We start from the raw sequence: 25178 nt of genomic DNA, 5'->3' as shown, positions 1-25178 counted from the left end.
GTATTGATGTTCACGTTCCAGAAATCTGTTCAGTTTTTACTGCACCGTGGAGTTGTTTTTGATGGGTTTTGTTGATTCTCCAGCTTTTCTTCTTAGGCAAAGGTGGGCTTGATATTGAGACGCTGTTGGCTGCCTGTTAGCTCGATAAACTTATTTGGCTAACTTGGCTGAGATATTCAGTGGTGTGCCCCGCTGCTGAATATACACAGCTATCTTAAAATTAGCTGGATAAGTTTATCCAACTAGTTTTAAGACTTACATTTAGGGTAATTAAGCCAAATAATGCTAAATATTGGTATTTATCTGGCTAAGTTAGCTGGACAAGTGACTCTCACCCCTGAATGCCCTGCCCTGCCCCTCAGCTGTCTAATTTTTTAGCTGGATAAAAAGTTGGCCAGCTAAGTGGCAGCTGTTGACTGCAGCTGAATATTCAAACAGTACTATTTAGACAGCTAAGTACAAACTTACCCCTAGATTCATCAAAATGCGATACTTTTCACATGGATCACGTCTGTGATAAGGAAAAGGGATGTGGGTATGATAATTTCAGAGTTACTGCACAGTGCACTATCTACGTGGGTTAACACTTTCGCACCCTGCGATATGGGCATTTCCTTACTGAGAGAGAGAGAGACTCTTTATAAAGCTTTCATAGTAGTCAACTATCTATACCACTATAAGAGGGTCAGCTAGTAACTCGAGGTGAGGATTTGGAGGTGGTTTAGGGTTTTGGGGCCAGTTTTACATACAAACAGCACAGTAGACCTCGGTGAAGATTTGACATGATTTGGAGTGAAGAAAGTCAGACTAAGGTGAGATTACTTTAGTGTTCTCTCGCCCTAGCTTGATAGTACCCTGGTAGAAAGTCCATCAAGCTAGGGCGAGAGAACATTGCAGAAATCTCTTCTTTGTGTGACTTTCCTCACTCCAAATCACATCAGATCTTCACTAAGGTCAACTGTGTTGTTTGTACGGCTCACACTGCATGTAAAACAGGCCTCAAAACCCTAGACCACATCCCAGATCCTCACCTCGAGTTACTAGCTGGCCCTCCTATAGTGGGATAGATAGTTGACTACTATGTGTGCCACCCCAGAGGGTCTCTCTCTCTCTCTCTCCTCCATTCCACCCCCTCCCCATGGCCAAAAATGCCCGAAACAGAATTTGTGATATATATTGCAAGTTACGTTTTGGGATATCGCAGTTTAACGCCAGGAAAAAAGGTGTAGTTATTTTTGGCATTAAACATGTGTGATAGTGTCCCTCATTTTAATTGGGCAGGGGTTTGGGCGGGATCAATCACGCCCCTTTGAATAAATTTGTAAAATTTGCATTTGCACTGTGCATTGTGATGACTTTTGAATGACCCTGTTAGCTGGCTAAATGGTGCTGCATATTAGGCCCCATATGCTTAGTGGGGTTGTAATACTTACATGGGGTTTTTGATGTTTTAAAGTTGTGTTTCTTATTCATCATCTCTATCATTAGGCCCTTCTGGTAGTACTTTCTGACAGGCCTCCAGGCCACTGTCCCCTTTTTTTCTCTTCGAGCTATCAGTTTAAAAAAAAAATTCTCTTTGATTTATCATCATCTGTTTTTATGATGATAGCACCGAAGACCAGCAGTGGCTTCAAAAATTCCCAGACTATAATCAGAAGATATCCACCACTAACTATCATAAGACCTGCTATAAATATCTGGGTCAGGATCATGATGTGCTTCTCGGTAGCGTGTACTCCCAAGATTTCACCAAGGGTCATAGCTTTCCACTTCCACCCAGCTGGCAGCAAGGAAGCATATGGACCATGCAACTATGCTGAATGGTGGTTGTAAATGCCAAGAAAGGCTTCGACTGCCTGGGCACTGAAGCCGGTGGACACAGAGAATGAGTCTGATCTTATTCTTCCAGTTTACACCAAACAATAAATTCTGAAATACTTGAGCATGGAGCCAAACAGAAACAGCACCAAAGGCCTACTGCAGGAGAAAGTATATTGGCACTGATATCCTCCTTTGCATGACTGAGAATTGGGGAAACATGGAGCCCGTGCTCTCCTCCATCCCTGAAGCAACCACATGTGGAGGGAAGTTTTACCTCCCATCTGATATATTCACTGCACTAGTTTCCAGAGTTCCATGTTGAGGTTTTCAGGACACCTCAGAAGAAATGTAGTCCCACCTAATATTCGGATTAGCAATATTTATAGAAGAGTTGTGGAGGCAAGCAGCAGAGTTAGTTGCCAAACATTTGAAGTCCATAAGGAAGCAAGATTTGGATTCCACTAAGAGCACTGAAGGGCTCACATACCACTACCTCTCCTGTGCTGCCAAGTGCTCCAGGTCCATTAATGAGCTTCAACTGTCAAAGCTGTAGTCTAATGGCCTCTGAGAGGGAAGTCTCTCTGGATGTCCATTGACTATTGGCTCTGATGTCCCAATAATCATCCATCCAACAGGCAGTCAGTTCTAGGATCAGTGCATCCTTAGAAATTAACATCTGTCTGTCTGAGTTTCTCATGGAAGTCCCTGTAAGTCAAAGGAAGTTTGTTCCAAAGGGGAATTGTCTCCAGAACCCCTCTCAGGCTCGTCTCCTCCATAGGCAAGGCAGAGATCTCAACCTTAAGATGAGGTTAAAGAAGATCCCAGAGTATTTTATTCAGTTTCCTCAAATACCTGTATACCCTGAAAATATTGGCGACAGTACCTGTCCACCCCTTCTGCCATGAGGCATGCAAGAGAATGTGAAAAGCTCCGACTCTGTCTTCCCAATTGGTAAGAAGCAGGATACCAAATACTGTGTCTAGAGGGATTTGATCAATCCCAAATGTCACACCAGTTTGTGGTGCTTGAATCTACACTGAACCATGCTTTGGTGCCCTCTCAGTGTGAAAATCAGCATGCTATACTCCAGTTCTGCATAGCATCTTACCAGACTTATATGGTTCAGCACTTTGCATACCTTTCTGGAAAAGAGATAGAGATTCATAGACTGGCTCTCTCAAGAGGATGAAGGTAAATTTCATTTGCTGCTTTCTAAAGTTGAGGAGTGTAAAAAGCATCTTATCCATTCAGCATATAAGGCTTTTGAGATCACATTGAGAGCCTCTGCAATAGTTTTAGATGAGTGCAGATTCTCATGGCTGTAGGCATCTAGCCGACATAAAAACATATATTAAAGTCTCATTGATGTGCCTGATAATAGCAGGAATCGGTTCATAGATAGAGTCAAAGAAGCGATGGAAGTCCTCACAAACTATTCGATGCCTCAGGCTCTCTTCAGTATCACTTACAAGCCAACCTTTGTATCCTTGTGAACAGGAATCTTGGAGACAGTTTTTCCTCCTGAGAAGACACTTTCAGAATTTGACTCATCCCAGACAGCAACAGGATTTAGTTCTCTCCACTTTGAATGAATGAGCTATGAGCCCTACTTTGTTACTTAAATCCAGGGACATGTTTTTGGCTAGATCAGTAGCCAGCACGCCTGTCTTCACAGCAGAGGAACTCCCTGTTGGATGGAGGCTGAGGATTTATGCAAATTATTGGCCCATAGTAACTTCTGACTGTTGGATCTTATCGATACTTTAAGAAGGCTACAGATTACATCTGTTGGAAATCCCCCGCCATTTCTTTTCCACAAAATTGCCCACTGATGAGTGCATTAACTATATGTGCATCAGGAGTTATTCATTTTGGAGTTTTACTCCCTCTTGCAGGCCAGGGTGAATAGACTTGTCCCACTGTAGGAGAGTGGGAAGGAATTCTACTCCAGGTACTTTCTGAACCCAAAGAAGACAGGGATATTTCAACCTGACCTTGATCTGTGTATGGGTGTTGAACAAATATCTCATGAAAGAGAAGTGCAAGATGCCTTTTTGGGATACTTTAGTATCACTTCTAAACAAATGAGACTGGATGTGCTCTCTGGATCTGAAGGAAGCATGCACCCATATAAAGGGCTGAATTTAGGATGTGGGCACCCGTAGATAGGATTTGAGACTGAGGGATGGGAGACCCTGAAAATCAGATGATAGGTGAAATCTCTCTATTTCCAAGGCTGTCCAGAGTCCCAGAGTACCATAGCAGTGCCTTTTGAAGTGATTTGGTAGAGAAGGCTTCTTGGCAGAGTTACAATCCTCGTTGGCTCTGATATTTGGTGCCTACAAAATTTGGCACTTTATGCAATCTAAACATAAGCTAGGAGGGATATAAAACAGGGAAAAAAAAATCCCTGAGTGGTTGTGAGTGAATGCTTATGATGCCAGATCTCAGCTCTAGTTCTGAATGAACTGGAAGTACAAAGGATCAAGAGGAAACTGCTATATATAAAAAAAAAAAATTAGTACAAATCCCAAGTCAACCTGATACCTTGAGTGGAATTTAGGGGCTCTGCTAGCCATGACCTAAGCCATGGCTTTCCTGCCTGGCAGCAGCACTTGCTGTGGAGCATGTCAGGAGGGGTTAGCAAATAGAGAACACTGGGGCTTATATATCCCTACTGTTATACTCTTATCACAAATGGAATTCCTAAAGATACCACAGTACATTTTGTCTCCGTGAGGATCTTTATCCTGTTTGACTCTATTCCATCCTTAACATATAATGCCATCCCTCCACCACCAATTTAATCCATTATATCATTGCAATACAGTTTCTACCTTTGGTATTGCAGTGTTCCATTGGATATCCTCCTTCAGGTCTGTGAGATGCCAATTGTGTCTATCTCTTTATTTAGTGCTATACATTCTGGAGCCAATATTCAGCCACTGAGTGGCTCGGCTAGTTAGCCGGATAAACACCGCTGAATATGCCCGACTATCTTAAAGTTAGTCGCATGTGTTACCCGACTAGAATTTAGCCAGATAAGATGGGGTGTTCCGGGGGTGGGCAGGAGGCATAGAAGAGCGGAGTTAGCCACATAAGTTAGCTGAGTTAGCAGGTTACCTTCTGCAGCTAACTCTGGTTGGGCCATTGGGCTGTCCTAAAGTTAGCTGTTTGTAATTAACTGGCTTACTTTAAGATAGACGGGTTGTGAATAACCAGCTAACTAGCACAGCTGCACAGCAGCTGAAAATGAAGCCCATCATTTATTATTTTGGGTTGTCTTCCTGCCTGTAAAAAAGAGGATGTTTAAATCCCTCAAAAAAGAGTTCTGCCCTGTTGTGGTTTGTTGTTGTTTCCCCTTCTTTGTTGCAGGTAATGCTTAGCCCTGGAGTCCTATCTGTATGACTAGGTGAACTGCTTATCTTTAGAGAAAACAAATTTGCTCGCCTGTAACAGCTGTTCTTTGAAGTCAGCAGTTCACCAGTCACACAAACCTTCCTATCTCCCCTTCTAGATTTGAGTAGAAGGGCCTTCAACTTTTGCAGGAAAACGCTGCAAAAGTGTTTTCTGTTGGTGTTGTCAGATGGCATCTTCCATTTGCATTAATGGTGACCTGCTGTCTTTAAATTAGCAAATTTGTTTTCCCCAGCCCAAGGTATGAAAAAAATAACATAATCTGTGACATCACTTTGTTTCCTATTCCTTGACTTTCTATGCATTCGAGTTCTACAATACTGGCTGGACAATATTCTACTCCCTTTTAGAGCTTCCTAATACTGATAACAGAGCTATCATGGAAAGACAGAATGTGGTAACAGATAAAATCCCCCAGGCCCCATTTTTCTATTTACTTCACTACCATAGACCCATCCAAGTCCAGCTTTAGTCCTCCTTTCCCCACCACTGCAGATCTTCTGTGCCTGTCTCATGCTTTCTTCAATATGGATGCCATTTTTACTTCCACCACCTTCCTTGGAAGGCTGTTTCATGCATCCCCCATCTTTTACCATATTTTGCTCATCTCTGTCACTCCTTGCTCCACAGCCTGTTGCTCTCCATGATCTTTCTCTTAGCTTCAGATTTAAGGAATGAGCAGAAGAAAGGGTACCAAGTCTGCAAGTCACGGGGCTTGCACAGTGAAATTGTGCATCTTTTACCCAAGGCTATATTTGCTTACCCTTTAGGGAAAAGACATTGTTCAGGCTTGTTTCCTTGTTGCAGACAAACTGCCTGCAGTACCTGGATGCTCGAAACACTCCTCTGCTAGACCATTCGGCACCGTTTGTGGCCCGTGCACTCCGGATTAGCAGCAGCCTCACTGTGCTACACTTGGAGAATGCTAGCCTGTCAGGCCGGCCCCTCATGCTGTTGGGTGAGTAAAGAAGACATAGATCAGGAGAAACAAAAGATGCCTAGCAGGACATATATATATATGATGTTTGAAGCCCATTAATGTCCGGTTTCAAAAGATATTCCTTTTTTGTCTACCTCGGGTTCTATAATGATGAGTTCTAGTGGGGAGACATTTAAAAAGGACATATCAGAGATGAAATGCACTTGCAAGGTATTCCGATGCCCACCAATAATTTGTTTTGGGGGGAGGGAGGAGGAGGAGGGTAGGAATATAGCGAGCAGAATATTTTGCTGGTGGGTGAAGAGGATTGGTAAGTACTGCTTGCCTGGCTATATGGGGTCTTAAAAATTTGGGGAAAGGTGAAACTGTGGGTAAGCTAGGACAAGTAAGTGATTTCTTTTAGTGTGGGTGTGTTTGGGCCTTGGATTAAAACAAAAAACAAGCTAGGAACAGTAATGGATTTCTTTATATAGTGTTTGTGAGCTAGTGTAAATTCATTTTTTTTTCCATAGGTTTTAGAACTGTGAGTTTACAAAGATCACTAATTCCTGGGGAATTGGTTACTAGTTTTGGGGCCACCCCTACTTCCACGCACCCCAGGCTTTTTTCTGTTAAATTGATACCCTTCACCCCAATTAAAAGGCATGGATGATTCATTACAACTTGAACTGTTCAGGCTAAGCGTAAAGTGGGCCCAGATTGTCTGAAATGTTAGATAGTATTGCCCTAGTACTACAGGGTATGGGAGCTGAGGAAGGACTCCAACCTCTACACAGTCCTGACCAGCCAGGGTCATCAGTACCGCCCTGTCTGCAAGGGATTGCTGCTCGCGCCCATGTATTCAGGTAAGAATTGGTGTTTTCCTCGATAGCAGGACCCTTATTCTGGAACTGCCTTCCAACTGAAATCAGACTACTAAAAAAGCCCAAATTCTTCAAAACGGCATTAAAAACATTTCTATGCCAAAGAGCCTCTTCTTGATAAGTATTTCACTCTAATATTCCCGTATGCTACACCTTTGTCTTTAAGTTTTTAATGAAGTGACTGTATGAGGTTTTTATTGTATTATTGATTAAATTATGTACGTATTTTGTATCTCGCCCTGAATGTAGGAAGAGTAGGTAACACATTTTAAAAAAAAAAATAAATTAGGCAGTATTTCTTTGGCTAAGTCACTCCGGATAAGAATCCTTTGACTCACTGAATCCACTAGGGCTTGTGAGGGAAGGTCCTCCAACTCCACTGGTATCACGAACGAACTACTATGTCGAGGCAGTGACCCATCCAGAAGATTACAATTTTAAACCTCTGTAAGATTAACATCCAAAATATCTTTTCCTTCCCTTGGTTGACTGCTGTATTTTCTCATCTACTCTGCCAACTGGCATTCCCATTCTATTTCTTCTAGCCATAGGCAGTCCTTATCTGTATGATCCATTCTTTCAGATTAGCATTATTGTTTTCCTCCTGAAATTCTCCATATCTTTTCTTCTCATAGGAGCAACAGTCTTCTTTATGCCCATTTCCTGCACAGAGGGCACAAAAGAAAAAAGGATTCGGACTATCACTACCCAGGTGGATAGGTACCTTCTTGACTCTTTTCTTTTCTCGTTTTCAGGATCATTGCCCCTTTAAGGGTTCATTCTTGTCAGCAAATGTTACAGCCTTTTGGGCAGGCTTCACTTACCAAGCCCACTTCCATGGGCTCACTACTTGTATACCTACAGTCTTTGGCGAAATTGCCTTGCCAGCCACAGTTGAAACAAACTGAGGAGCTTGTTGGCTGTCCCATGAACACTGGGCTAGGACCTCCCTATCCTGCAGATGGTTGCTGTGCCCCTCTAATCTCTCTGTCATGAACAGGTTCCTGGATGGGGTCTGCCCTATCCTACTCTGTACCCCAGGATATTCGGTGATGATCTGGGCTTGATAGAAGGCATTAGCCATCAATATGGCAGATTCCAAAGTATACTTAGTGTGTTGGCATAGCCATCACTGTATGGCTGGGTGTAATCATTCTACAAATTGTTCAAGCAGGATGATGTAGGGCTTTTCCTGGCCTGACTTTCCAGTTGGCTGTAGCTATTTACACTCAAGATCTTTGAGTCAATGGATAAGGTTCCTGGGGTTTTCTCTGGAGTGAAGGGTCCCTTTACATAACCATAGCTGATACGCTTCCGGTGTTACAGCCAGCCCTCTCCAGTATGACTGCCTTAACATAATCATAGCTAGCCTGTCTATCTGTGTTTACAATCTTATACGCCACTTGGCAGTTGCCGGTCAATAGGTTCCCAAACAGATAGTCCACACAGCCTCTGGCCATTCAGCTAGGCAGGCTATCCACTCAGTTTACAAGAAAAGCTTCTGAGTCTTCTCCCAGACCTACCTTTGGTATCATGTGAACCACTGGAGTATGGGTGAGTGTGATAGCTTGCAGAGCTTCTGTAAAGGCAGCATTTTTCTGGATTACATTCTCCTGAATGCTAATCAGGACAGCCTCTAGGGCACTCGGACTTTCCAGGATACATTGTTGTTGAGCCCCCCTGGGCTTGCACAATAGCCTATAATTGCTGTTGTGCCTCAGCAAGTTTGTATTACTCACGTCATACTGTCTCTTCACAATCTTTTCCTTTTTTTTTTCTTCGCAAACTGTGCAAGCAGCAACGCTGGGTGACTTTCTGAGGAAGTAGAGAAACCTCCCCCCCCCCCCCCCCCAAAACCCCACCTTTCTGACTTTTCCAGCTTTTACTGACTGAATATACCCTAGCTGCTTCAGGCAGGGCAGATACCCATGGCCTGCTATAACAGACTCCTGGGCTATCCCTGCAGCTAGGCCCCAGGAAAGGGGACAAAAATCCTGTGTGGTTTTTTTTTCCTTCTGTGTCTGTGTGCCCCGCATAGATCAGGATTGTGCCACCCACCATAAATGGCAACTGGGAGCTGTCATGGCTTGGGAAACAGCCAGGAGGAAAGAGTAAGGCAGATTCTGGCTGTTTTCAAACACAAACTTTATTAACAACAACAACAACAACAGAAAATACAGAGCAAATAGCTGCCTGCCCTTTGCAGACCTTAGCAGTGCAAAGTTCTCAATCATAAGCAGTATGACTGTACAATGGCTTCCTGCCTTCTCCCCAACCCTTCTTATCCTATGCTGAACAGAACCTCTCTGGACCCAGAATCCTTTGCTGTTTTGGCTCTTAAGGAGAACCGGTCCATATAGCTGTGACCAGTCTTTGAGGTGTTCTGAAGGAGTTTCTGTATACTCCCTCACATGGTACCAATGACATAGGAAAGTGCAGGAGGGAGGTTCTGAAGGCTACATTTAGGCTCTTAGGTAGGAAACTGAAATCCAGAATTGCTTTCTCAGAAATGCTCTTTGAGTGTGAGACATGCAGGACCCCAGATGCAAGCTGAGCTCCTGAGTCTCAACGCATGGATGATTTGATGGTGCAGGGAAGAGGGTTTTAGATTTGTTAGTAACTGGGAAACATTCTGGGGATGGGGGAACCAATTTCGATGGGATGGTCTCCACCTTTACCAGAGTGGAACCAGACTGCTGGCACTAAACTTTAAAAAGGAAATAAAGATTAAAAATTCAATAAAGTATAAATTAAAAAAAAAAAAGGAAATAAAGCATCTTTTAAACTAGATGATAGGGGGACACCAACCGTCACTCAGAAGTAAATGGTTTGAAATGATGTTTTGTTTTAAAGAGATTGCACTAAATGCAAAGTCATCCAGCAGCCTTTTAGTAAAGAGCAAACAGAGCAAAAAGATCCCAAATTATCCCTGTCAACTGATAAACAGATTGTTAATGCAAACAAAAAATATATTTTGAAATGTCTGTATGCAAATGCTAAAAGTCTGAAAAATAAATGGGATAATTAGAATACATAGCTCTGAATGAAGCAAGAGAGATAATTGGCATCTCAGAGACTCTGTGGAAGGAGGATAACCAATGGGACATGACACTGTGATACCAGGATGCAAATTATATCGTATTGATAGGATGGTTCAAATTGGAGGAGGTGAGGCGCTATATGTTAGAGGGACTAGAGTCAAACAGGATAAAAGTTCTGAAAGAACCAAAATGTAGTGTGGAATCCTTATGGATTGAAATTCCATGTGAGAATGGGAATAAAATAGCAGTGGGGTGTACTACTGTCCACCTGAGCAGAATGAACAGATGATGAAATGCGAACAAAATTAGCAACACAGAGTGGAAAATCCCAAAGGAAAGACTCTCAAGGCATTTCATGGAGGCATCTAAAACTCAGCTGAAGTTTGTTAAAAACTTAAAGAAAAATTTGTAATACCAAGCAATCAGCTGAGGCCAATTAAAGTTCCTCTTTTATTGATCTTATCAATTTGTATGCAAAGTAATAAACATTGACCAAACCTGGAGAGCTTCGTTGCAGATGACATTAACACTTTAAATATGATCCAAAAACATTAACAAGCTTTCAGCCAATTAGCAGCCAAATATCTCAATATTTATTAGACTCCTAGAATTTATACTTAATTCTTGTAACTAATATCTATGCATAAGCTTACGTTTTGTGTATGTGCTTTAACAGACAACTTAACCAGTAAACAACTTACTTATTTCTGTATAAGGTAAAACTTTAATCTCAGAAGAAATCTATAATTATTTAAGCCTTAGCATGCAATACCTATACATCATCTCTGGTTCTCTGGCCTTTAGCAGTTTCCAGCAGCCATCTTATCCTACTTCTACAATGCAATCTGAGATCTTTACGACAGATGTCAGCATAACTAACAAAGGAATCCAAGCCTGGATTCCAGAAATTTATGATAATCCCTTCCTTTTATGCTATCATCTTTCTTAATCTTAAACTAAATTATGGGAAAAATCCCTGGAAATGTTCTCCCTGCATCCACTCAGGCAAACATTCAACTCTATATGACCTCCTGAGGGAGGACATTTCCAGAATCTCCAAAGGTGATGTAGGCACTGGATAGGTACGTATCACCACAAGGTTGATCGGGGACTCAGAGGTAGGAATCTTTCTACAGAAATACATAAGAAAACACACATACAATATCATAAGTAATCCAACCCCAGTCAGAAGTATGAAATAAGCAGTTTTCTTTCCCAAACACCCAAACAAAAACCCAATACCCCAAATATCCCAATCATTATCAGTTTTGATTTCCCCAACTAAGTCATGGGCCTGGTTTGCCCATTAATGCATGATAAGAACTGATTGTTGGAAAATCCATTATTTGTCAATATAAACACAGCAGGGTCTAGTCATGGGAGATGCACTGTAAGTAAGAGCTCTGTATCCACATCAGCAGTATTTGCATTTTTAGTTTTCAACCGGATAAAACTTATCTGGCTGTGTGGCGACTTTCCAGCTATCTTCTCATTAAAAAGGGAGATAGCTGACTTCTGGCCAAGATGAGGAGCTGAGAGGTCTCATGATAAGAGAGCTCTGACAAGACCTGCAATATTTATTTTCCTGTTTTTCAGCATCAATTAAAATTATTGGAAATTTTTTAAATATTTTGCTGGCATACTCATACTAAGCTTTGGGAGTCTTGGTTGGATACCGGAATGTCAGTGAAAGCTGCTAGGACTCCCAGATAGAAGAATAAGCTGCAAGAATTTAAGATGACCGCGACTCTAGATCAGTTACTTATGAAAGTGAAGGAGGACTTAATTCGCAAGATATCCTGAAGTTTTTCAGCAATGTTGGAGGATTGTTTAAGCAAAATATAATCCTCGGTGGATGAGATTAAGGACAGATCTCTGACCTAGATCATAGAGTAACAGTGCAAGAAATATTTTCTGAACAACTTGTGATGCAACTAGTTGAGCTAAAAAAAAAAAAAAAAAAAAAAAAAGCCTCACTTTTAGAGCTTGTGGAAGACCAAGAAGTTGTTCAGATTTGGATGCCTGAAACAATGGACCTTTCATTAGTAACGGAACCTGTTGTGGTAGAACAAGCTCACGGCTTAGACTCCCCAAGAATGGATGATGGCAGACTGAGGGTAGTGATTGCCCGAATACTAAACTATGCTGATAAAGTGTGACTGATGCAAACTTACAAAAAATTTGAAAATGCTCTTGAATACGAAGGAAAAAGTTACTGATTCTTTTAAATTGCTTCTTTAATAAATTATCTGAAGCTCATCGATTAATGTCGTCGATATGTTCAAGTTATTCTGGAAGGAAGTGAAGTGAGGGTGGTGGATGCCTGGAATGCCCTTCCGGAGGAAGTGGTGAAGACTAAAACTGTGAAGGATTTCAAAGGGGCATGGGATAAACAGACTGTGGATTCCTAAAAGGCTAGAGCAGAGCTTTCCAAACTTTTCATGTTGGTGACACACTTTTAAGACAAACATAATTTCACGACACGGTAATTCAGTCTACTAGTAAACCAGAGGTTAAAGGTTAAACGAACGAAACATATTTTGACAATTTATGTATGTTTCCTTAAATATATACATAAATAAAATGTTTCACAATACAACCTATCTCATGAAAACCTTAAATATATATTAAAAATATATATTCCAAGATTCATGTTATTGTTATAATTTATGAGAAACAATAAAACAAATTGTCTGTCCCCCACACACTCATCTCTCTCCTCCCCCCAGCACATGTCTGGCCCCCACACACTCATATCTCTCCCCCTCAAGCACATGTCTGTCCCCCCAGCACGTTTGCCCCCCACTCACTCATCTCTCTCCCCCCAGCACATGTCTGGCCCCCACACTCATGTACCTTGTCTTTTTGATTGTTGCCAGTTAAGTGCTTCACTCCCTTCCATGATCACCAGACACTGCTGCTTGCAGTCAGTACTCCTCATGGCCAGGCCTCATCGGCAGCAGCAGCCAATGCAAGGATGGCTGGGCTCGTTCCACCCACCAAGCCCCCCAAAAAAACGCGATTGGCAGCAAAAATCACCCAATAATAAGCAACCCATAAACCGAAAAAAAAAAAGTGAATCTCTAGAAAAAAAAAAAAGCCCAAACTCGCATCAGAGTTGACCGGGCTTGCGCGACACACCTGCACACTGCAGGCGACACACTAACGTGTCCCGACACACAGTTTTGAAAGCTCTGGGCTAGAGGATGGGAATAAATAAAAAAGCTAAACTGGCACGGAGCGGCAGTTACTACCCTTAAGAGAAACATGGGGGTAACCTGCACGGAGCAGCAGTGACTGCCTTGGGAAGCTTGCTGGGCAGTCTGGATGGACCTTTTTCTGCCGTCATTACTGTGTAACTATGTATTTACAGTTTTTGGCTTCAATCATGCTGCAGATGCAGAACGGTGTGTTTAGCTGAATGTGCCTTTCTCCAGGCACTTTAGTGCACATTTTCTGCAGGCAAACTGCTGGTACAGAAAACACGTCTTTCCAAATGGGAGTACTGCTTAGCACCCTCGCATGGAAATGCCATGCAAATGAAGGCATTAAGCATTACCCCCGCTGCAGAGAAACTACATCTGAAGAAGTAAACTCTGTCTTTGAAAGCTCATGCCTCAATAAATTGGTTAGTCAGTAAGGTGCCATTCATCTCGTGTCATTTTTGCTTCTCCGGACTAACACGGCTATCTCTCTGAATATCTGCATCTGGTCAGCATGCCTTTTTTTAGCACTGGAAGATTAATCCCTGGTTAGAGCTAGCATTAAGTTTCCAGCTCTATGAGAAAAAGACTTATAAAGTTTTTAAAAAGTTTAAATAACTCTATAGATAAGTGCCAGCAGCTGCTGCCACTTACCCAGATAATAACTGACTTATCCATCTATCTGGCAGCGGGAAGCAGATAGACTTATCCGGCTAAGTTGCGGCAATCTGCAGCAGATAATCGTATAAGTACTGATTAATGTGGCGGCTGCTTCCCGCTGCCAATTGGATGGATAAATCAGAATTTATCCGCTTCTGCCATTTACCCAGAGAGCCTATCAGGGATGCCTCCACCCGCTTCCCTAGTTAAAATATGCATTCGACCTGTGCCAATGCACATTTTACAGATTTTATGTGGGTTTGTTTGTTTTTTTTTTAAACTCACAATGCATATCATTAGCTTACTGCATTGGGAGTTAAAAGAAATATATATAATCTTGGCATTAAAAATGTGTACTTGTAAACCAGTGTACATTTTATTAGCACCAAGATTCTTGCATTGGCCTCAAAAGTCTTTAAAGATGGCAAAACATTTCTATAAAAAATAAAGAATAGGCACAGCGATACCTTGAATCAGTCTGATGATTATTTTGAATGGAACTGTGCTATGACCTGCTTTGAACAGGCTTCCTGGTTTGGAATAACAGTGGCTTATGAGATGTTCATATGTGACTATTTTTTGATAGTTGAGGTTTTTTTTTTAGTTTTCTTTTGAATGTTATGGCGGACTTTCCCGCTTGTTTTCTGGTTGGCAATATGCTGATAAAATAGCAGCTGTAGGAGTTTGGAGGCGATCATCGGTGTGGCTTCAGTGGATGACATACTTTATCATTGGCCCTGAAGAGTATATCTTCACTAGTTATAGTTTTATTGTTCTTTGCACTCCTTGTTCTAATGTAAACCGGCATGATGTGATCTGATCATGAATGCCGGTATATAAAAAACCATAAATAAATAAATAAATAAATAAAAATCTTTGGTTCAAGAGAAGACAGGAGAACTGAAGATACAATCCCTTGGAGCATAGGCGTTGGACTTGATATTGTATTTTGGGTCTGTTCAGAGTCTTGTCTGGTATGAACGTGGGATGAGTATGTGTGTTCGTATGAGCCACTATACTAGCTATGTAAAGCAATTTTATGTTACACTTTGGAGAAGATGGCTGAGGGAGGATATACCTTACACCGTGGAAAGACTTTTATTAGAATTGCCCGACTCAAAATACAAGCTGAGTTTCGCCAAAAGGCTGCATCAGGGGCTAGAACAATCAAGAACAATAGATATTACCACAAACATGCTCTATATTAAAAATTATAAACAATCTGCTAGAAAATGGATGATTGCTCATCTCTATGTAACTCTACCATAATAGTCTACACTCATAATATTCATATATAACATACATATTTAAATCATTAATGTGCAACGTGACCCATTCACTCTATTTTAAACTTACTACTATTTAAAACAAACATCATTTTTATAAAAAAATTGTTTTAAAAAGTAGTTTTAAAAAATATATGAAAACACTGAAATCATTACCTTTATGCTGTAACCGTATACTCACAGCTACATATATCAGTATATCAATCTGACCATTAGTTGTTGCAGTAAAGCTGTTAATAAAAATGATCATTAAAAAACATAAAATGAGAGAAAGTCTCGTATACACAAATATATCAATAAATAATATTAAGAAACCATATGCATGTCAAATCACACGTACAGACTATAAATAATATTCATAATACACACATCTAAAACTGAAAATTATAAAAACAGCAATCAAACTATTACAGTAAGTTCAATATCAGTGCACTCATAACTTCTTCCATTTAAATGACAACAATGCAGATATAATTAAAACTGCCTGATAAATAAAACAAAATTGTATTGACAAATCGCACTAAACACATTTTAGCGCAAAAACCATTTTTTATCGCTAAAACTTAGTATAACACACAAATAAAGTCTTAAGCTGTTATTTTAGTAATCCCTAAGTTGTTGTGATATATATAACTAATACTCAACGAGCAGCTCTACAAAAAAAATTTTTCTTTACATCTTGCAAAAACTAGCACTGCAACTAAGAAAAATTCTCTGCTATGTTGTCATTTATATGGCGTTCTTCAAAAACAAAGTCTCACATTCGGACTATGAAATAGACATAATACACACATCTAAAAACTGAAAATTATAAAAACAGAAAATAACCTATTAACAATGAGTTAAATATCAGTGCACTCATAGCTTCTTCTATCTAAATGATAACGTCACAGACATGAATGGCCATAGAGATAAATAATTAAAATTAAAACTACCCGGTATCTGAGGCAATAATGTATTGACAAATCACACTAAACAGATTTAAGCACTAAAACCATTTTATATCGCTAAAACTAAAATACAATCTTAAGCTTTGACTTTACTAATCCCTAAGTTGTTATATTATATATAACTAATACTCAGCGAGCAACTCTACAAAGAGAAAATTTTAGAAAGTAGTCTCAGGGCTATCTACTTTACCTTTGTCAGTCAATGAAACATCTCGCAAAGACTTGCACTGCAACTAAGAAGAGTCCTCTGCTGTGTTGTCATTTATATAAAGTTCTTCAAAAGCAAACCGGGCCAAAAAACTATGACATCATTTCCTGTGAAATGTGTCAATCACGTAGTCAAGGAGACAAAATACTAGAGAACCAATTTCGATATTAATCAAAAGCATGGCTATTTTCACTGCACCAAAATAAACATTACATCATTTCCTTTATTGCACGGTTTATGTATATTTATGAAGGCTGACACTTAAAAAGAGGACTGTGTTGTATATATCTAGATATACCATGATCGCTACTGTGTCTATATGAAACCAGGCTTACTATGTAACGTTTAAAACAACAGAAGGAAAATTTATCCTTGTCAAGATCGCTACAGAGTAGCGCTTAAAGAGGAAAATATGTGTCTATATCAAACCGGAGTCATTATATAACATTTGGACCAACGAAGAATAGACTAGTTGTATATCAGTGATTCTTTATAACAATGAAGGATAAACTAGTTGTATATCAGTGACGGGTTCACTAAGTGACGTGCAAAACTCAAAGAAGGAAGGGAAGAGAGAAACTAATGCTATCAATAATGCATCCCCTTTAAAACGGGGTCACTGTCTGGCGATCGGAACACAGGAGTGCAACTGAATATATATAGGTGAAAGCAGGTCACTTGTCTAAAAAAATAATTATAAGAAAACAGAGAAATCTATTATAAGAAAACAGAAAAATCTATTTCTTGATTTAACCCTGCCGGTTCTACAGTATTATATTTAAAAATAAGACGTTGTTCTATGCGTAGTAAGACCTTATCCAGATCTCCACCTCTCCAGTTCAAATTAGGTTTATATAATACACAGAATTTGTAGTCTTCAAAATTATGGTTAGCTTGACTGGAATGCTCAACCATTGGTTTACCTTCTAACTTTCTGTTGATCGCACTCCTGTGTTCAATCAAACGTTTGTTCAGTGGTCGAATGGTCTTACCAATGTAAAATTTGTTGCATGTACAATATGCTACATAGACCACACCCTCACTTTTGCAGTTAGTGAATTTCATCAATTTATATGGTTCTGATTGGTTATTGAACAAAACCTGTTTAGCCTTCGGATTCACAGAGCACACTGAGCAGTGACCACATGGGTAGTGGCCCTGAGGTCTCAAATCTTTGAACTGTTTACGTGGAAGTGCAGAGGGGACAAGAAAATCTCTTAAATTGCGTTCACGTCTGTTAGCTATAACAAGTCTGCTGTTTTCGAAGCACTCTAAGTTCCGCACAATTCCCCAATTTTTTCTAATAATTCCAACAATTCTATGTGTCATGTGATTATATGTTAAGGGGAATGCCACAATATCCTTTGTTTCTCTCTTTTTGGATTTCAAAAGTGTATGTCTTTCTTGTGTCTGTGCTCTCATATATCCAGCCTTTATATGTGGTGCTGGATAATGTTTCTGTATAAACCTCACTTCAAGTTCTCTTGCCCTTTGTTGGAACACATCCTCATCTGTACACAATCTTCGTATCCTTAGAAACTGGGAATAAGGAAGATTATTTTTCATGGATTTATTATGACAACTAGTGTAATCTAAAAATTTATTAGTATCTGTCGGTTTCTTATACAGGTCCATACTAAATTTACCATCTTGTACTGAAATTTGGATATCCAAATATGAAACTGTTTCTTTGGAGTATGTCATAGTAAATTTGAGATTGGTATCTATACTGTTTAACCAAACCAAAAAAGAAGGGAGGTCATTCATGTCACCTTTCCAAATCATAAAAACATCGTCGATGTACCTACGCCATAAAGCTATATTTTGCATATGTTGTTGGTCTAGCTTCATTTTATCTTCAAAAACACTGACGTACAAGTTGGCTATCGAGGGAGCCATGGTAGCGCCCATGGCTACACCTTTGCATTGAAGAAAATATTTATGTTCAAATTCAGAAAAGTTTTTTGTAAGTGCTATCCTTGCTAATTCTAAAATAAACCATGTAGGAATACGCTTACATTCTTCGCGTCTATGTAGAACATCTTCTATGATCAAGAGTGCTTCTGATTGAGGTACGTTTGTATAAAGGGACTCAATATCCAAACAAACCAAGGTAATATCATCATCTTCTTTTAGGTCCAAGGTTTCTAAAGTATTGATAATATCATTGGAATCTTTAACATATGAGGCAATCTTAGGTACCTGAGGTCTCAAAAACTTATCGATAAACTTTGAAATTGGTTCCAATAATGAACCCATAGCAGAAACTATGGGTCTCCCTGGGGGTGCTGTTACAGATTTATGTATCTTCGGAAGGATGTATATAGTTGGCATAACTGGTTTGGATACAGTTAAAAAATCTAGTTCCTTCTTAGTAAGGACATTGGTCTTCCTTGCTACATCTAAAATGTCGTCTATTTCTTTTTTTTGCCTTGGCTACGTGGGACCACCTTCCGGTTTGTTTCATTGGACCTTCCCTTGAGGGAGGATATGACAGAGGTCTACAAAATCATGAAAAGGTCTTGAACATGTTAATGTAAATCAGTTATTTACTCTCTCAGATAATAAAAGGACTAAGGGGCATTCCATGAAGTTAGCAAGTTTATTTTATTTATTTATTTAACAGCTTTTAATATACCGGTGTTCGTGCAAGCACATCACGCCGGTTTACAATAAACTTGAAAAGGAGGAAATTACAAAAAACAGGGGGTGGGGGAATGGAGCAGGAGCGAAAAAGGGGGGGGAGGGGGGGAGAGAGGTAAAGGAGGAAAGACAGCAGTTGAGAAAGGTACAAGGAACGTATCAGTATTTACAAAAAAGGTTGCTTAACATGGTGGATTATATTGATAACTTATTAAACAATTAAACACATATATATAAACTCATATGTATAAACTATTAGCTTATTTACAGCAGTTATAGCAAGTAGTAACGGTATCATGATTTAAACATAAAGGTTATAAGTTTTAACTGGGGGTACAGTGGAGCACGGTAGATAGGTGGGGATGGGGTGATAGGTGGGCGGGGGTATAGGGAAAGGGTGGAGGGAGGGTGGGTGTGGGTGGGTGGGTTGAAGGTGAGACTAGGGAGGTTTCAGGGAGGTGAGACAGGGGAGAGACAGGGGGGAGCAACTAGGGGGGTTTCAGGGGGGTAGACTACGAGGGGCTGGAACAGTGGTAAGCCTGTCTGAAAAGCCAGGTCTTAATGCCTTTTTTAAAGATGGTTAGGGAGGGTTCAAGACGGAGGTGTGTGGGGAGGGAATTCCAGAGGGCGGGGCCTGCGATGGTGAAGGCTCTTTCTCTGGTGGTGGATAGGCGGGCAGTTTTGAGGGGGGGAGTGTGGAGGGTGCCTGTGGAGGTGGATCTAGTCTGTCGGGTTGAGAGGTGGAAGTGGGGCATTTCTTTAAGCCAGGGGGAGTTGTTTTTGTAGAGGGTGTTGTGAAGAATAGTAAGGGTTTTGTATTGGGAGCGGAACTGGATGGGCAGCCAATGTAGGTCTACTAAGATGGGTGTGATATGCTCTCTTTTACGTGTGTTAGTAAGAATACGAGCCATGGCGTTTTGAAGCGTTTGTAGGGGTTTGATGGTGGAGAATGGGAGGCCTAGTAGGAGGGCGTTGCAGTAGTCCACTTTGGAGAAAATGGTGGACTGTAGGACTAATCTGAAGTCTTGAGTATGGAGTAAGGGCTTAAGTTTTTTGAGGATCTGGAGTTTGTAGAAACCTGCTTTGAGGAGGGACTTGATGTGTGGCTTGAAATTCAGGTGTTGGTCAAGAGTGACTCCCAGGTCTCTCACGGAGGGGGGTAGTGTGGGGGAGATGTAGGGGTGCGGTGGTGTGGTGGAGGTGTCGTGTTCAGGTTGCTTGGATATAAAGAGTAGTTCGGTTTTGGCAAGTAGCTCATTCGGTTTTGGCAAGTAGCTCATTCGGTTTTGGCAAGTAGCTCATTTAAAACAAATCAGAGAAAATTCTTTTTCACTCAATGCATAATTAAGCTCTGGAATTCATTGCCAGAGAATGTGGTTATGGCAGTTAGTGTAACTGGGTTTAAAAAAAGGTTTGGATACGTTCCTAGAGGAGAAGTCCATAAATTGTATTAATCAATAAGAATAATAGCTTGGGATCTATTTAATGTTTGGGTACCCTCCAGCTACTTGTGTCTTGGATTGGCCACTGTTGGACACAGGATGCTGGACTTGATGGACTCTTGGTCTGACCCAGTATGGCATATCTTATGTTCTTATGTACACTTCATGTGGGGAGTTTTTATTTCACTTTGGTATTTTTTTATGGCGGCAGTGGAGACCAAACTGAGGGATGTTCCTCATGCTCAAGGGTTGTGCTCCATTTTTTAAGGGAGAGAATTTGGTTAGATTTATTTCAAGAATGTTGTAATGGTGAATATTAAGATGAGTTCCTTAAATACTGATGGCATCTACTCTTCTCTTAGGAGAGAAAAAGTATTTTCAGTTGTTTAAGAAAGATCATTAACGAAAAATGGGTTCTTTAAAATATTACTGTTAAGGAGATTAAAACTGTTACTGAATAAAAATGAATTTAGAACAGTGCTACAAACCCTATTGTTTAGTGGCATTGATTACTGTAATGCTCTGTTGCTTGGACTACCCCATTCTACTCTAAGACCTTTACAAGTTATACAGAATGCAGCAGCAAGGATACTTACTGGAACTCATAAATACAAACACATAACCCCAATACTTATTGATTTACATTGGCTTCCAATTGAACAAAGGATACAATATAAAGTTCTAACAATCCTACACAAAGCAATACAGACTGAAAATTCTGAATGGTTAACTACATCAATACGATTACATACCCCACAACGCACTCTGAGATCATCAAATAAAGGTTTATTGGCAATTCCATCATTATCATCTGCCAGGTTAACAGCAGTAAGAGAAAGAGTATTATCCCTAGTGGCCCCCAAGATTTGGAATATGTTACCAGTGGAACTAAGACTAGAATCCAGACAGACAGAATTGAAAAAATCCCTAAAAACATGGTTATTCAAGCAAGCCTACGGTGAAAACAACAACTGTGCAAACATGCAACATTATTGATTGATAGGAATATATCTTGATATTTGCAAGATTTGTTATAAGAAATTTTGTCGTTTTATTTGCTATTGTTATTTCAGATTGTTTTATGTATGATATGGTTTTATTTTTAAACGATTATAAACAGATGTGAAGGTTAAGTCCATACACCGGTATAGAAAAATAATTGTTAAATAAATGTATCAAATCATGATTCTGCAAGAAACCCATTTATATTAGTAGTAGAACATAAGAAATTCCAAAGGGAGTGGGTAGGACAATGTGCTTTTGCATCGTATTATATGAGACAGAGATATGGTGATATTTTATTTCACAAAAATTTACTTTTTGTGTTTAATAATGTAGTCTCTGATCTATAAAGGAGATATGTTTTTGTTTCTGGGGTCCTTTACAACCAGAAATATTTATTTGTTCCATGTAAACTGCTACACGGCAGTAGTTATTACCGTTTAACTGTGAACCGGAGTGATATGTATTGTATACAGGAACTCCCGGTATATAAAATCCATAAATAAATAATAAATAAATAAATAAATTGGGTAGCATATATGCTCCCAACATGTATTCTCACTATTTTTTTACTCAGATGGTATATTGTCAGCCAATTTCCAGACCATCATGTAATTCCAGGAGGTGATTTCAATTTGGTTTATGATTCTGTAGTTTATGCAAGACCATCTAGGAAATCAAAAAGTCATAGAGATGATATGGGTTTGCCATTTCTATTAAAAGAACTTCAATTATTGGACATTTGGAAATTCACACCCTGGTGACGTGGATTTTTCTTTTTATTCAGCGCCCCATGATTCATATGCTCACATTGATTATTTATTTCCCTCTATTATTTAAGGTGGCAAAGAAAGCAGTCATTGCATATTTTTCTATTTCAGATCATGCCCCTGTGATGATGGTCGTGCATCTGGATTAAAGATTATCAGCTTTTAATGGCATTTTCTATCTTTATTTCAAGACGAAAAATTTAGAGTTTTCCTGATAGATGGAAATTATATCTTGATTTGAATACAATGCCAGATGTTGATCCTGATGTTCTTTGGTTGGTAGGAAAGGCAGTGACAAAGGGGCAAACTTCCTATGTATGCCATCAAAACAATGATGTTGAGGTTTTGTGGCTTTCCAAATTATTGTAGGCTGCTAAACGTCAACATGCTACTACATTATTGCCGAACCATAAGAAGAGTTGGTGTCTCTTAGAAAACGTCTGAATCATCTACTACATCAGCGAGTTATCTTGTCTTTTACAGAGATTGAGCAAAGAAGTATAGATATGCTAATAAGTCTGGCAAGTTATACTAGTGAGGTTGGTAAAGAGCTCTAAATGATGTCATTATATTACCATTGTGGAAAACTCAGAGGGCAAAGTGGTTAATGTCATAGAAGAAATTTTTAAGGATTATTATTGTAAATTATATTCTGATTAAAAACCCTACTGATGAATTGATGATTAAATTTTTTGAAGACATACTGCTCCCTCAAACGTCTATGCTGCATAAAGAATTATTAGAGGCTCCTATTACTAAATTAGAAATTGATTGGGCTATAAAGAAAATGAAGCTTGGAAAAATGCCAGGTTTAGATGGATTAAGGTCTTTTTATAAAATTTTGAGACCCAGTTTATCTTCTTTATTGAAGTGGGTGTTTGACTTCTCCCTAAATAAAAGGTATTTCAGATCAGAAATCAATCAGGCATTGATTACAGCCTTCCCCAAACAGGGTAGAAAAGGATTTATTACTACCAGAGCGATATCTGTTATAAATTTAGATATTAAGATTTGGGCAGCAGTTTTAGCATCTCCACTAAGTGTGGTCTTAGCGGATCAAACAGGATTTGTAAAAGGGAAACATGGTTTGAGTAACGCCCTTAAGTTGATCCAAGCTCTCTGGGACAAGCAGGATGTTAATAGGGAGGGTATAATAAAGTCTACATGCCGAAAAAGCATTTGATAATGGAAATATGTTTTTTATTTTGGAAAGATATGGTATTCCTCCTCGTTTTTTTTTTTTTTTTTGCAGTGGTTTCATTTATTATATAAAGATCCCCAGGCAAGACATAATTAGTGGTCAAGTTTCATATTCCTTTCTATTTCAGTATGGAATGGTTGCTTTGACATTACAACCATTTTCACTTTGGGGTGCCTTACGTACTCCGGATAAACGATTACCTATTTGCTTGAGATCATATCCACTTCCTCTCCGGTGAAGCGTGCTTGGAAGTATTTGTGTGCTTGATGGCGTACCTCCTGGTAGGCTTCAGTGTTTCTTCCCCTGGTTTTACTCCAGAGATGGGTATCAGCATATTTCAGCAATGGGAAAAACAGGGAATTACTAGAATTCCTCATCTTTAAAGTATGGCTTTGGCTGAAGTAGGTTCTTTTGACCAGTTAAAGAGAACATATCATCTTCCCAGCCATCATTTTATGCTTATTTACAAATTAAGCACGGTCTTAAGGAATTGAAACAACATAATCCTAATATTTTTGCCGTTGATTTACTTTTTTTTTTTTTTTTACTGTTATCCAAAAAAAAATTAATTGGCCCTTTGGTATAAGATTCGTTCTGAAAAAACAGTCAAAAAATCTTAAATAATTTTGCTATTAAATGGATGGCAGAGTTAGGTACCATTGTTACAGGAATAGATTTGCAGTATTTACTTGCTAAATTGAAAACTATTTCTCTTGATTCTAAATTTAGGAAAATACAATTTAAAATATTACACAGAAGTTATTATGATCCTGCTAAAGTGTTTAGGATGGGATTCTGAAATGCAGTGGATTGTCCTAAATGTCATGTTTATGACAGGAGCATTTACTCTTAGTTTTCTGTTATGTCCTGAGTTATATGATTATTGGTGGAGTCCAGGACAGTATCTTAATTCAAGACGGCTTTTGTATTGTGTGTGTTTAATTTGTTAAGTTGCATTTTGTGTTGTGTATTTTTTAATAAACGTGTAAGTAAATTGTAACCTGCTTAGTTTTGTAGATAAGCGGATTGTAAATGTAATAAATATTGAGAAAGTAACTTCTTGGAAGCCCTCTTTTACTGGGAAATGTTTATTATTGGAATTTACAGAGTTGTCAAAATGGGCCCAGTGGTTTATTCAGATTGCTTTATTGGTTGCTGGAACAGGTTTATTGAAGTATTGGATTATTGAAGCTTCGCTCCCTGTTAAGCTTTGGTTTACTCAAATGTTTGACTTGTTCTATATAGAGAAATTGGATACCAAATATATTCAGAAACCTTTCAGTAGTGAATATGGAATGGTTGTCTTGTCTTTAGTATGTGTTCCCTGCCATTAAGCAGTGGATAGGAAAAAAGAAAAAGATGTACTACAGATCTTTGTTTGGTATTAATGTTTTATTTTACTTATGCTATTGTGCTGCAGTTCCAGCACTTTAATAAACAAAACAGAAAAAAGAGAGAGAGCTGTTCATTTTAAAAAGTTTTCTGGCTGTATGCCTAACTGCTTCCCAGAACTTGGCAGAATGGCAGCAAAGACAGGAAATGAATGTTATATGGGGTTTTTTTTCCCAGCCTGTTGGTTATTAAATTTCTATAGCTTCAATGTACTCTGAGCCATATGGGGAATAGCTGAGGGTGGAAATCATTGTTATACACCACCATCCCTTTTTGTGTACTGTTTACATAGTCTCATACTGATAATAGTCATTAATTAGCTAGAAATGTTCTTGAATC

General features: G+C 39.3%; 1 protein-coding gene across 2 annotated transcripts in view; it reads left to right on the top strand.

The window, feature by feature from the left end:
- Positions 1-25178, top strand: part of PPP1R37 (protein phosphatase 1 regulatory subunit 37) — a 181536-nt gene that overhangs the window by 72950 nt on the left and 83408 nt on the right. For both annotated transcript variants that reach the window (XM_029571627.1, XM_029571626.1), the window contains exon 6: positions 6046-6196. In XM_029571627.1, coding sequence (XP_029427487.1) covers positions 6046-6196 — 151 coding nt within the window. The remainder of the gene's footprint in view (positions 1-6045; positions 6197-25178) is intronic.

Source organism: Rhinatrema bivittatum, chromosome 11 (assembly GCF_901001135.1).
Source record: "Rhinatrema bivittatum chromosome 11, aRhiBiv1.1, whole genome shotgun sequence".
NCBI lineage: Eukaryota > Metazoa > Chordata > Amphibia > Gymnophiona > Rhinatrematidae > Rhinatrema > Rhinatrema bivittatum.
This window is presented reverse-complemented; position numbering and strand designations above follow the sequence as displayed.